The 13,589-nt window shown below is 43.6% G+C and overlaps 1 protein-coding gene across 3 annotated transcripts in view; it reads right to left on the bottom strand.

Moving 5' to 3' along the window:
- Positions 1-9,611, bottom strand: part of TENT4A (terminal nucleotidyltransferase 4A) — a 56,313-nt gene extending 46,702 nt beyond the window's left edge. For all 3 annotated transcript variants that reach the window (XM_021546903.3, XM_021546904.3, XM_077785153.1), the window contains exon 1: positions 8,794-9,611. In XM_021546903.3, coding sequence (XP_021402578.2) covers positions 8,794-9,611 — 818 coding nt within the window. The remainder of the gene's footprint in view (positions 1-8,793) is intronic.
- Positions 9,612-13,589: the final 3,978 nt, after the last annotated feature.

Genomic DNA, 13,589 nt, shown 5'->3' with positions numbered 1-13,589 from the left:
CTTAAATCCTTCTCTGACAGAAAGCCATTAGTTCACTTAGTTCTTACTACATGGTCTGTGTTCCCACTGTTGCCCTTTCACATCTCTCTCTCAGCCCTACTGACTGGCAAGTTTCTTGCTTTTGATGTGTAAGACTTTAAGGTCTTAATGCATTTGGCAAATCAGTTCTCAGCCCTCTGTCTTAAAAGACTTCTATTCTGCTCACTCTAGTTTTTCTTAATTCAATAGTTTCTACTTCTTGGAGATCATCTTCTTGGTCTATGTCCTTCTGGATAAGAATCAATGCTATACTCACAGTCAGCATGTGACAGCACAACCACTGTAATTTTACCTTCTGGTTTACACCTGAGGAAACTTCTCAAAACAGATGCTTTTTTAAAACTTATGTTACAGTAGTTTGCATTTTTGTAAACATCTTTGCTCAGATAAAGTTATTGGAACACTGTCACAAAAAGCCCCAACTCTCATGTATATAAAACAAGATCTCATATGCTGTTCATGACTAATCCCAGTATAACTTCTTAATAGCTGAAAGAATAATGCAGTGTCTGAAAAAAAACCAGATAACTGTGGAATAGTCAGCCAGCCAATACAGCACTAGTTTTTACTTAAGTATTTTGTCCACGTACCCTCTATGATTTTCATAAGCACTTTTTAAGCAAGGACTGTGACAGTATTTTAATCATTATGAACACAATCTCCATCTGCAGCACATGATATCAGCACATGCAGACATAAGTAACATCCTAACTTTTTTTCTTTTAGAACTTCCCTCAACATACAGACAAGTAAGTCTTCCCAGTTTCTTTCTAGCTTCTTAAAGAATTTGGATTCTCAACAGCATCACAGCACCTAGCAATCTCCTGTAGCATTTTAAGATGCCTACTGTATTATTTTGCTAGGAAACGTAGGCCTTTTAATCAACTTTTTCACAAGACAGCTTTAATGTATTTATAGAAATACTGGGAAAGAAACTTGTTGGTAAGCTATAACTGTACTCTTACCTAATACAAAATGGCAAAGATTAGAACACAGGAATGAAGAAGAGAGGCTACTTGTACTTGCTACATTATTCAGGTTGCTAATTTTAACAGCCTGGAGGAACCTACCATTTACTGATGTTATTACTGCTACACACAGCAAGCATCTGCTGCTTACAGGCTGAACTACTGCAACAAAATTAATACCTTCTGTTTATCAAAAAATTATCCCTTCTACGCTTTAAGGAAAGGCAGCCACTCTTCTGGCCTCTAGGTTAAAATAACACTCAGGTGACATTCTCAGACTTTTGCAATGTTTTTCCTCAAATGCAGGTTTCTAAGAAAGGAGATCATCCATTTTACTGATTTACTGCAAACATAATTATACATAAGGTTGACTTATTACTTCAAGGGCTAACTTAAATGCAGTGAAACAAAATTCTCAATCATTATCAACAAATTAGAAGGTAAATTAAAACCTACAGAGACTTTGCTCCCTCAAGTAAGCATCTGGTTCCTTTCCAACATGACTACACTACTAAGCACATTAATTTATTCTAAAGGAACAGTACGAACATGATTGCATCTTTTATGTGGAACAACTAACATTTTTAAAAACATATTCTTTACTTACTAAAATGAGTATTTTTCTAGCTGAAGGCTTACATATCATCCAAGTGTGCTTATAAAAGGAAAGAATAGATGCCACAGAGCATGGGAGTCTAATACTAAGAGGCATAGAAAATGGAGGTAAAGAAATGGGGAGGTACACACGGCATCTCAAAAGAATCTGTTGAAATAAAGGTTACAAGTTTTAGAATACATTCCTTCAATGAAGCAGGAATTCCAAAACATGTGTGACTTCACTGTCTCAAGACTAAATAATGAAATGCACGTCAGTCATTGCACATATTTTGGAAATCTGTTGAACTGTACCTTCACCTATAACTAGGGCAAAGGACAATTGCATTTTCATGGAAATGCAGGTGAAATCTCACACTACAACAACCAAATGCTCTCAATAGTTGAAATCAGTCAGTCTTACGGTCGAAAACTAAAGAACACAGTTCAGTGAAATAAAGGAGGAGACACATATTGATATATAAATATACACAGAGAGAGGGCATGTGAAAGCAAGAATGCATTCTAATACAGGTTTTAGGAGAAAAAAGGAGCTTCTACTACTTTCTCATAGGATTCCATCAAAAGATATCTTCAGAAATCCTGAAGTCATGTACAAAGCAGGAAAAGAGGATTGGAAGATTAAGGCTATCAAAAACGATTATGAGGAACAACTTAACGAGATGTAAAGCTATGACTGAGAATGGCTAAACTAATTCCAGAGACCAAAAACTTGCTTCTGTTCAGTGAATTAAGTTATCAGTATAGAGAAAGTTAAGTGATCCCAATGCATAATATGTAGAGAAGTTAGTAATTTTTTTTAAATTCCTCAGAGACTTCCTTGATCCACAACTATGAAGGAAGAACATGTTCCAAACTTTTTGATAGAAAATATTCACAGCAAAACCTATTCCTGGTAAGTCAGTATACATGAAAAGTCATACTCACTTGATATTGCATTTGTACCAGAACAATAAGTAGTTATCATTCTTTTTTTTTAACCTAAAGGTATTAGCTTTGACAAAGCAGTCAAAGTAGCCTAAAGCAGGATCAATGCAATAAATGAATAGCTATGACTATATCAAGATGCAAATATAACTATCATAAATGGAAGTAGTGTCTTAGAAAAAAACAAAACCAAAAAAAAAAAAAAAAACAAACAAAAAAAAAAACATTCAGAGCAACTTGGAAGAATCAGAGAACCACAGAGGAAAAACTATTATTTTCTTGGATTTCCAAATGGTATTTGACAATGGCCCCATACACCCTAATGCAAGCTTATGAAGAAATTAAGTGACACAGGATGAGGGGAAAGACCCCTCATATCTATAAATGTTTACAACAGGAACAAGCAGCTGGAACTCTTAGTTTCCATATTAAAGGAAGATCACAGGTGAAGCCTCCATGTACAAAAACATCAGGCAAGCCCCACGTTAGTAATAAGAAGACAAAGTACAAGATAGAACAAGATAGCCCAAGAAGCAGGAATACTGTCACAGTATCACACACAAGTATGGTTCATATGAGTCCCAAAAATAAAGCAGGGACTACAAAGCATACAGAGGAGATAAACATCTAAAAGCAGGAAGCAGTTTCAATACAAGAAATTATTTAACACACCAGAAAACAAACAACTGTCAGCTGATTCAACCTCCCCCCTCCTCCTTTTTCAAGTCCCCTTCAAAAAGCACTCATGGTCTGCCTCTGCAACACACAGAACTGCAACTGGCAGCCACTACAACCCTAGTGACAGCTTTAGGATGAAAAAAAAACCCATCATTATATAATACATAGCTTTACTGAGGAACATCTTCCCACTTTTATTGCTAATTCCAGATCATAAAAGATCAAGGCCAGTCACATTCATACAATAAGCATAACAATTAACTGCCTATAACCCAGGTAGTCTGAGTACCACAAATAAGAGATGCTTTCAGAAAATATCACCACAAGCTCATGTAAATATATTCTTTCCTCAATATCTGGCATTGGACTCTAAGGGTCTCACCCAGTACAGCTGTTGACGATCTTGGCGCCAGCTGCCTCTACTGCCAAAACCTAACAACTAGCAAAAACACCATGAAGCTGATGCCAGCATTAAACTGCTCCAAACATGTCCCATTCGCCTTTACACACAGATGTGAGCACCTGTCAGGCAAGGCCTTCTCATGTTTTACTATGTAGCTCAGCCTTTCTGACCTCTAGTACCTCTGATGACTCTGAAGCCTACTGCTGCCAAAACATTCCTTTCACTCCACTCCCCACAGCATCAGTTTCTAACTCTGCACTAGGTACCCACTTTGCATGGAAACTGTGCTTTACCAAGGTAACGTACTTGACCACAGATATTCTGTTCTGGACAATTCATCCAGCAGCTACCCTGGAACTTCCCTTCATACCAACCTTCAGGCATGAAAACAATCCATTAAACTACATCCTGATCCTCTCTCTAGAAATTTACAATGACTAACAGGCAACTACTTCCACACTTCTCCTTGCATACACTCCAGCACATACTGCCTAGTTCTACCCTGACCCTATAGTCAAGCAAAACAAGAATTGAGCGTAACATGCCAGTGTGACCTGCCTCCTACATTAACACCTCCACTACAGGTGTCCACCTAGCACCAGACACCAAGAATTGGACAGCAGTGTGGGTGAAGCATAGTCCATTGTGTTGATTCTTTACTAGAAGGTGTTGGAGCAAGACAGTACAGTTAAGCACAGGGAGAAATTAAGAATAACCCACCTTTGGGAGGCCCCTAAAGCCCTTACAAGTGCTGGACATCTCACTGCAGACAATAAAGGCTTCAGAGCATGTCCAAAGTTCATTCTTTCAGCTCAAAGTACAAGAAAACAAAATTTGCAGAAGAGGCTGACAACATGGCATGCCCACACATTAATTTACATCTGACAGTTCTGACAGCAGGATAATAACAAGAAAGAGTTGACAAACATGCAATCACAGCTGTGCACAGCCCTGAATGCAATGGATTTTTAATAGTGCATTGCACTAAACTGTAATTAAATTTATCTTAATTAAAGTTCTGAAATATATCAAAAATCAAAAAAAACCATCTAAGACTGGAATTAGAAACACTGCATACAGGTGGAGAAATAAAGGTGATCTAATACAAGCTTAGCATAGAGGTGCACCACCGTATCTCTAGACATCACTTTTTGTGCACAGTATCATTCAGCTGCAAACTGGTGAACACTTGTAAGTCTACTGTAGAAGCACTGTCATAAGCTTACCTTGCTTATGAGAACTCTCCCCAAGTACCTGCTGTAATGCTGCCCTGAATCCTCCTTCAGTATAAGGAAATGTGGAGTTCTTGGTGCTCCTGTACTCTATAGCAGGACTTGTGTGTCATTATCAAGACAAAGTTACAGACAACAGCTACATAGAAAGAAGAATTAATGCAGGAAGTCATCAGACACTATGCAACATTAATTAGTCCAGGCAGAGCACCATTCCAATGCATCATGAAAGTTCTGGTACCCAAACTAATCCTCAACAAGCCAGTTCTGTTGTTTCTGCATGGCACTGTAATGTACCAAGCAGATATGTCAGGTATTTCAGTACTAATCTCATTCAACATCTACAATTTGAACACTTAATTGAAAGTACTAAGCAGTACAGACTCATATTGTTTAAAATGCTTAAATTTTTTACTTGCTTTGCTAAATTAAGAAATAAAATAATTAAATCTGATGTGATTTTATACTATTCACCAGCTATTAGCTACATCTTCAAAGAAAGCATTCCATTAGCTGTGCATCCAAACAAAAGTAGTAAAGACCTTAGCAAAAAGTTTAGAATAGCTTGATGCCATATTTTGAAGTAATGGTAGAACACTTTTAAACTCTTTGGATGCTTAAATTACTCAGATATATTTAAGATACTGACTTGAGAGAAACAGAAGGTATTTGCTGAACAAAGCATGCACACCCTAAGAGGCTACATGCAGTTTTAAACACAAGAGGATACTTTACAGTACCAAGAAATAACATGTTCTGAACATCAGTCACAACAGCCTGAACTAACCTCATAATATTAAAGGACACATCTCTGCCTTGCATCTGAAACCAATAATTTTGTCATCTGTAGTCCTAAACTAAATCCAGGCACTCAGGAATTTCCACCGTTGTTATATAAATCACTCTGTTGAAGCACTGGAATAAATATGGCTTCAATCTCATCACTCCTTACCTTCCAAAATTCTATTAAAAGCATGACATGGGCATCCGAAAGAACAGCTTTAGGATGAAATCTAATCAACATAGCTTTTCACCGTTGGGAAAAATTTCCTTTACCAAGACTGTCATGCTGCTATCAAAGTGGTGAAAGCATAAGGACACTGGGAAAAAAAGGAATGATGTATATAAAACAGAAGAAATCACAGCATTTATAGAGTATTCCTAAACATCACCACACCTACCATCACAAAGCCACTGACTACAAGCAGTGTGTATAAAACGATGACTTGCAATGCTACAGACCACCCTCAGCTCTGAATGAGAAAGCAGAAGAGCACAGTACTGCTTCAAAGCATGCAGGCAAATTCATCAGAAGTACGACTGCAGCCTGGGAGAGGGCTAACAGAGATTACCCTGCTTACTCTGTTACCAGAAGACAATACAGTAACACTGTGAGCCACTGCATATCACTTGGAAATTTCAGCATGTTGTAGAAAAGCATTGTTTTACGAACAATATTCACAGCAGAGTAAGGTCTACCATTCATGTACAGGGTAAGCCTAAGAGCACTTATGGTCAAGTCCTTCTTCCGATAATCAATGCCCAAACCAGAACGCAGCTGAAGATTTTCAGGATCACGTTTTTCAACAGTTGCATATACCAGGACGGCAACACTAAAGATGCTCTGTCAACAGATGATGAGTTAAAGAGATACTTCAGGACCCAGCTGACCGTTCCAGGGAACAGCAGGCAACTAAAGGAATATAAGGGATCCACTAGAAACTCCCGTAGGGATCTGTCCCCATCCCAGCCTTTTCAGTGCATTTTCATTTGACTTGCCAAATAACACACCAGCCAGACTTCAGGAGAAAGTTAAGCTCACCACTAAACAGGAATTACTGCAGGAGATAGATACCTAAATCCATCAGTGAAAATATTCTTATCTCAATCATGCAGGTAACTTCATAAAAAATTACTAACACTAAAGAGAAAATTGTTTAAGAATATACATCTGTTCAAGATTCACCCTGGGTAGCAGAACTCAAACTTTTAACGCAGAAACTGCTTGTCATATTTTAAAGATTCATGCTCTCCTTCAGCACTAGTTAGTTCCCTGCTACTTTAAGGAATGCTCTGGAACTACAGGATCACACATGCTGCAGTTACTGGTATCCCACTGCCAGAATCAGGTCCCACTTTTGTAACAGAGATCCTTGACAGAACACCAGGAAACACAAGCTTCCACTTTCAAAGTTATTTAGCAAAGAACTACCTACATTACGGAACTGAACAGCACAACTGAATCTCAGCTAAACAATTTCCTTGCGTAAGGATTCTCTAGAAACTCACACTTGAAGAGTGGCATAACCACTATTACACAAAAGCTGAAAGAAAACTGACAGAAGAGGAAAAATAAAGTTATGTGAAGCATAGGTGGTTCTGCCCAACAGCTACAGAACAGAACTTGCAAAGCTTGGATTTGATTCACAAGTTTGCCATTTGCCACAGACCTGCTGGATGAACTCAGGCTGCTCCTCCCTCCACTTGCCTGGTGATCTGCCTTACACTGAGTTGACTTAAATTAAGAAGTTAAATCAGTGCTCTACCACATCTCTATGAAAACAAAAAAATAAAACTTTACACTATTTGAAAGATAGTATTGGAACTTGAGACATACAAATTTCTTAGTATAGGACTCAAAGCTCCTCACGCAAGACGCCTTTTAAACATTCAAATTCTAGCTTCCTGTAATAAATTTGAATTTTCAGTGTCAGTCTGGAATTAAAAAGCAGCAGTCATAAGTCTTGTCCTCCCCCTCCTGAGGTTATGGTTTACAAAAACAGAACTTTAAAAATGTATTTTAATAGTTCTTCATAACTTTTAACATACTCTGCACCTGACAGTACTACATGAAAGAGAAAAGACAGTCATTAAGTTAAATCTCTCACTTAAAAATCCCCAGCTCGTACCCTGTTATCTTTAGCTATTTCCCCTCTACAACTATGCAATGCCTTTATTCCACAGGCATCCAAGGGTCTTGATGTTAGGATGTTCCAAGAAACTATTTTTGAAGGGATATCAGAAATCTGCTACAGTCAGTCAATGCAGCCAGAAACTTTTCAAATAATAAAATAACCTTAAGTTTAGAAAGTAACATTTCCCCTTGACTGAATGAAATTTGACAGGTGAAATACAGCAATCTGATAAAGCATCCCAGACACACTTCGTTCAATTTTAGTCCCTTCTCCATGCCAATCAGATGAAACTGAATACTCAGCCTTACTAACAACCCATTCATACCAGAAAGGTGTGGCTTACAAGATAGGGTAAGCTTCATAAAAACGTTCTCTTCAAAAAGACAAGATTTCTGTACGGGTATTGGCTGGCTCAATTTATCCTAGAGCTAAAACACAATCGAGAGAAATGTTCTAAAACTACACTGACTTTCATGTCTATCTGACACAGAACTCGGCACCTCCCTTTCAAGTGCTGTTGCTAACACTTCCCAAGCTAACCAGCTTGCTGCAGCCTAAGCAGAGGCATGTAAAAATTAACCACAAAGGTTTTGAGTTCCTCTGAACAGAAGCCTTCCACTTCCCCCTTACAAGCAAAATTGAGACCTGGTAGCTCTGGCAAGCATCCTGCACACATCCTTGCTTTAATTATTGTAGGTGACCTCTGATAATGGCCTGACAACTTCACCTCTCAACCTACTACAAAGTAAGGCGTAACCCCTTGCTTCTACGGACTCCCTCGCACTGCATGAATCGCTGCTTCGGCCAAGAACCACCCAGCCGGCACAGACCAAGGTGATTTACAAAAGGGCATGGGTTTGTGTCCTGCCATCGGCCGCCCGGCCGCGGCCGGCTCCAGAGGAGTTCGTGTGATCCCAACCCACCGCCCCACTTCCCGGAGGGGCCGCAGGAAGGAGGCGGCCGAGGCCCCCCTTCCCTCTGGGGCCGCAGCAGACCCCGAGGCCCCGGCTGCTCACCCCTGCACGCCCGGGCTGTATTTCCTGGTCTTCCAGGGGGTGCCGGGGCTCTGCAGCGCTGGCTGAGGCGGCTGCCGCTGCTGGTGGGGGGAGTTGTTGACGGCGACGCCGCGGCTGCCGGAGAGCAGATAATTCATCCCATAGGTGCTGGCTTTATTCTCCCGTTTCCTGCGGCCCGGGTGGTACTGGTGCTGCTGAGGAGACGCCGGGGGCGGGTGCGGGCTGCGCGCCGGGTGCGGCGGCTGGTGGTGCCCATTCACAGCGTTCACTTTGTTCTCGTGGAAGTTAAAAAACTCCCCAGGTCCAGCCCCGCTGCCCAGCAGCCCGGGAGGAGCCACCGCCACCGCCCGGGGTCCGCCGGAGGAAGAGGAGGAGCCGCCGCCTCCGCCACCGCTGCACGATCCCGAGGAAGAGAAGCCGGGACTCTCGGTACCGGACTCCACCGACGAGCAGGAGGACGAGGAAGACACGGAAGGCGACTTCTGCAGCCGCCGCCCTCCCTCGCCGCCGCCGTTCACCGCCGCGGGGCCGCCGGGGACAGCGGGCACCAGTCCGGTCAGCAGGGCCGGCGGGGAAGGCGAAGGCGAGGGCGGCGAGGAAGAGGAGCAGCAGGCGCCGGGCGCCCCGAGCCGCACGCAGCCGTGCCCGCGCGGCGGAGAGGCGGCAGAGTCCAGCGCCGGAGAGTTGAGGCAGAGGTAGTGCGGGAAGCTGGCGCCGCCCCGGCCCCCCACGCCCTGCGAGGTCTCCCAGATCTGCATCCACAGCGCATTCGCGGGTCCTTTCTGCTCGGGCTGGATCCAGGCCACGCGGGGATCCATCCACGCCCGCTCGCCGCCGCCGCCGTCCCTCACTGCCCGGCCAGAGCTCCGCGCCGCCGCCCGCTCACCGCTCGCTCCCTCGTTCGCTCGGCCCGGCAGCGGCGCTAGGAGCGATCCGGCAGCAGCAGCATGTGTCGCGGGGAGGAGGCAGCGAGCGAGCTCGGCAGGGGGCCGGAGGCAGAGCCGGGCGAGGCGAGCGCGGCTCGGGAGGAAGCGAAGGCGGCGCAAACTGTCCCCGGCGCTGCCCGGAGCGCTCCGTTCGCCGTTCCAATGTGGCGTGTCCCCCTCGCCAGGGCCAGAATCGGCACTGCGCATGTCCCGCAGATTTTAAACCTTCACCGGAGACGGCCGCCCTGGCAACCGCACATGCGCGGGAAGCGGGAGGGAGACGGGAGCTGGGAATGCTCCCCCGCCCCGGCGCTCGCCGCCGCGCCGGCGCGGAGCGGGCGGCCGTGCCGCGGCCGCGGCGTGCCGGCAGCTGCGGGGCTCCCGGAGGCACGGAATGGGTCAGGCCGGACGGGCCGCAGCGCTCCAGCCTCCCCGCTCAGGCAGACGCATCCCAGAGCACGTGGCACGCGATGGCGTCGGGACGGTTCTTGAAAATCTCCAGTGAGGGAGACTCGACAGCCTCTCTGGGAAACCTGTTCCAGTGTGGAGCAGTTCCAGTTTGCAGTCCTCCTCACACAGGAAACAGCTTCTTCCTCATGTTTAGTAGAACTTTTGCATCAGTTGCTGCCCTTTGCTTCTTGTCTTACTGCTTAGCACCACCAAGAAGAGCCTGGCTCCGTTCTCTTGACAACTTCTCTTCAGATACTTACAGACATTCATGAGGTTCCCTCTCACTTGTCTTCTCTTCATCTCAGTGAGCGGCTGGCACAGCTGCAACCCTGCCTCCGTGTTGGTTTCTCACAAATACCGCATTGTCTGACCCCTCCATGACACATCTCATCCCTTTGGAGAAGTGCAGCCCAGTTCCCACAATGATAAAAGGGTGGATTTTGAGGACTAATTCAGGGGAGAAGCAAGTGCTGGCAGACCTCCTCTGGGGAGGCTGAGCAGTGGAGAGTGTGGGGCTGAGCAGGGCCACTTCATTCCCTGAGGGAAAGGGGAGGCCGGGTGATGTGTCCAGGCAGCACCATGCAGTTCATAACCAAGGGAAGGCTTTCCTTGAATTGGTAGCACCAAGACAGCACTGCAAAGCACTACATTTCCACTGGGTACTTCAGTTTTTATTGGGCTTGAGTCCAGGACTGTGGACAGGACACAGGGAGACAGTACCAGTCCCAAGGGGCGTCTCTAATGGATGGGTTTCGCGTGCAGTGATCACTAAGTAAAATGGACAGTGCTGTTGGAACAGGATCAGACACAGAAACACTGTGAAGATGGGCTTTAGCAGCCTTCCAGAATGATGTCCGTAACGGTTCTCTTTCTGATCCAGTGATTTGCCTACTTCCTTGAGCAGCTTCAGTGTGCATATGGATAGTGTCCCCTCCTGCAGTACCCCCAGAAACTCCAGCAATCTAGGACTCCCCAGACTGTTCAACAGAGCCCTTAACCTGACTGCAGAACAGTACAGAGAATTGTCCGTGCATAAAGCCAAATACTATCAGGGAATCATAGAACAGCCCTCCAATGCAGCTGCACAGTACTTCTTGAATGAACTAGCTGCCGCAGAAGGTGAGAAAAGGAGAGGTCCCACTCTCCATAATCCTGCTAATTCCTTTCCCTGCTGTGTTGTGCAATCCCTGATATTGATCAGTGAGCCAATTTAACTTCTTAATTCAGAGAAGACTGCACTTGGAAGAAAAGTAATAGTTTGCAGCAGTTCATTTCGAATCAGCTTACTTTGTGATCAGAGTTGACACTAAGGACGGGGTGGAGAGAAGACGAGAGAACAAGACTCATTTGTTAGCAAAGGATAGCTGCGCTTGATGCAGTTGTATTCTCGAACTATGCCCTTAGACTTCAGAGCGAGGGAAACTGATATGAGGGTGACAGCCTAATGTTTATTACCGGAAGTCATTCAGAAAAAGCAGGTCATCAATTTGTTTTTGTTAAGGAATAGGCCTGTTTTCAGGACTAACAGCCAAAGTACACATAAAAGTACACAATAAACTAACCAAACCCAAACCACATGAAAGAGCTATTCATTATTTCTCATCTAGGAGTATGTTCACCACAATTTTTTGTGTGGTCAATGAAGCATTCAGATCTTCAGCAGAGATTTCAACCTGAGTTACTGATAGCAGTCCTTGATTATATGGTTCATCTTCCAAAGGATTTTGGATTGTTTTGGTTTGGTTTTAACTGAACTTGAAAGAAGACATATAGATGGGCCCTTGACTCTGTTATTTTTATAAATGCTATAAAAAAATAAAACAGAGAATTACACTGTCTCTTCTTTCAGCCCTGAATACTTTGCATTCCTGCGTCTGTGATGGGCTGGGTACAGCAAGGAGAGGTGAGGACTGACAATATTTCTGGAAGCATAGCTGCTGTGGTATGCTAAGGGTTGGAGGAGTTACTTTGTAGATCGACTGAGAGAGCTGAAGCAGCTACAGAGCCAACATCTCAACCTTTTTATTTCTGTGTTTGACTTTTCATGCATCCGGTAAAGGTCACATCTTCAACCTGCTTAGTTAAAACTCTTAAAATACAGGAGAACTGATCAGTGTTTTCATAGGATCATAGAATCACAGAGTAGTTTGCATTGGAAGAAACCTTAAAGATCATCTAGTTCCAACCCTCCTGCCATAGGCGGGGTCACCTTCCACTAGACCAGATTGCTCAGAGGTGGAGGGGGAAACCAAAAAGATGCCATGGCCAATCTTATGGAGACCTTTCCAAGCTCAGCAGTTTCAAGACCTGTTTTCTTTATTTCCTTCTCTACCTATTCTCTACCTCTATTTCCTGCTGCCTTCATTTAGAAGTCAGCACTTTCAAGAGGGCCTGATTTCCCTCTTTGCTAAAATTGTCTTAATTTTCAGCTCTAAGTGGTAGAGACCACTACTTTGTAAGAAGCAGTAATCCAGAAACAATTTTTGAATGAGGAGAGTGTCTCACCAACACTGTCTTGGAAGAGGGTAGGCTGTTTCCTGAAGTAGCCACAGAGAGAGTTGTCTCTCACTGGCTTAAGCTGTGTTAGACAGAATTTCTGAAGCTACAATAGTGCTTTTTCAGTTCTTTGTATGAGTTCAAGGCAGCAGATACTATGTAAGTGTAATAGAGAACATGGGATGGATGGCTGGGCACAACGTGCTTGTAAGTCCACATTTTAAGTACTTGGGGAAGAAGGAAATCTCTGAGAAATCTATAAGCAATGATTTGATAATACACCATTTATCTATCTCATGATAATTTGTCAAAGCTTGTGGCACATCACTGAAATATCTCTGCAAAAAAGGAGGTATTACACATTTCCTACATAAATGTGTACAATATGGAGAAATAATACCTGGTGGTCTGTTGTGGCACGACAACAAGAAACATTATCATCTTCTAACATCAGCTTTTTCTCTCCTCTGTTTCTAGCCTCTCCAGTGAGAAATCTAAATAAAGCATGTTTCTGATTTTGTCTCCTTAAAGTGAGAATTTCCCTCTAAAAGTAGCAAGTGAGAACTTCCTTTGCAAGGATTAAGTTTTTTTAAAGTCTTGTTGATTTTAATTCAGCTGTTCTTTACTGAGTGAAACTCCACACTGAAGATAAAATTCTCAGAATGTTTGGAAGTCAAGTACAGTTTGGATCAAAAATATCCTTTTTTTTTCAATAAAGCTTAATTCCCCCTGTTGAATTTATGAGGATGCAGGTAATGAAAAGTCTCCCCCTATACTTGGCACTGGTGAGGTTGCACCTTGAATCCTGTGTCCAGTTCTGAGCCCCTCAAATCAGGAAGGACCCTGAGTGAGTTCAGAAGAGGGCAGCAAAACTGATGAAGGGCCTGGAGCACGAATTCCATAAGGAATGGCTGAAGTGGATGA

The sequence above is a fragment of the Lonchura striata genome, chromosome 1 (genome assembly GCF_046129695.1).
Source record: "Lonchura striata isolate bLonStr1 chromosome 1, bLonStr1.mat, whole genome shotgun sequence".
NCBI classification, from domain to species: Eukaryota; Metazoa; Chordata; class Aves; order Passeriformes; family Estrildidae; genus Lonchura; species Lonchura striata.
The sequence above is the reverse complement of the archived record's forward strand: the minus strand, read 5'-3'. Positions and strand labels throughout refer to the sequence as shown.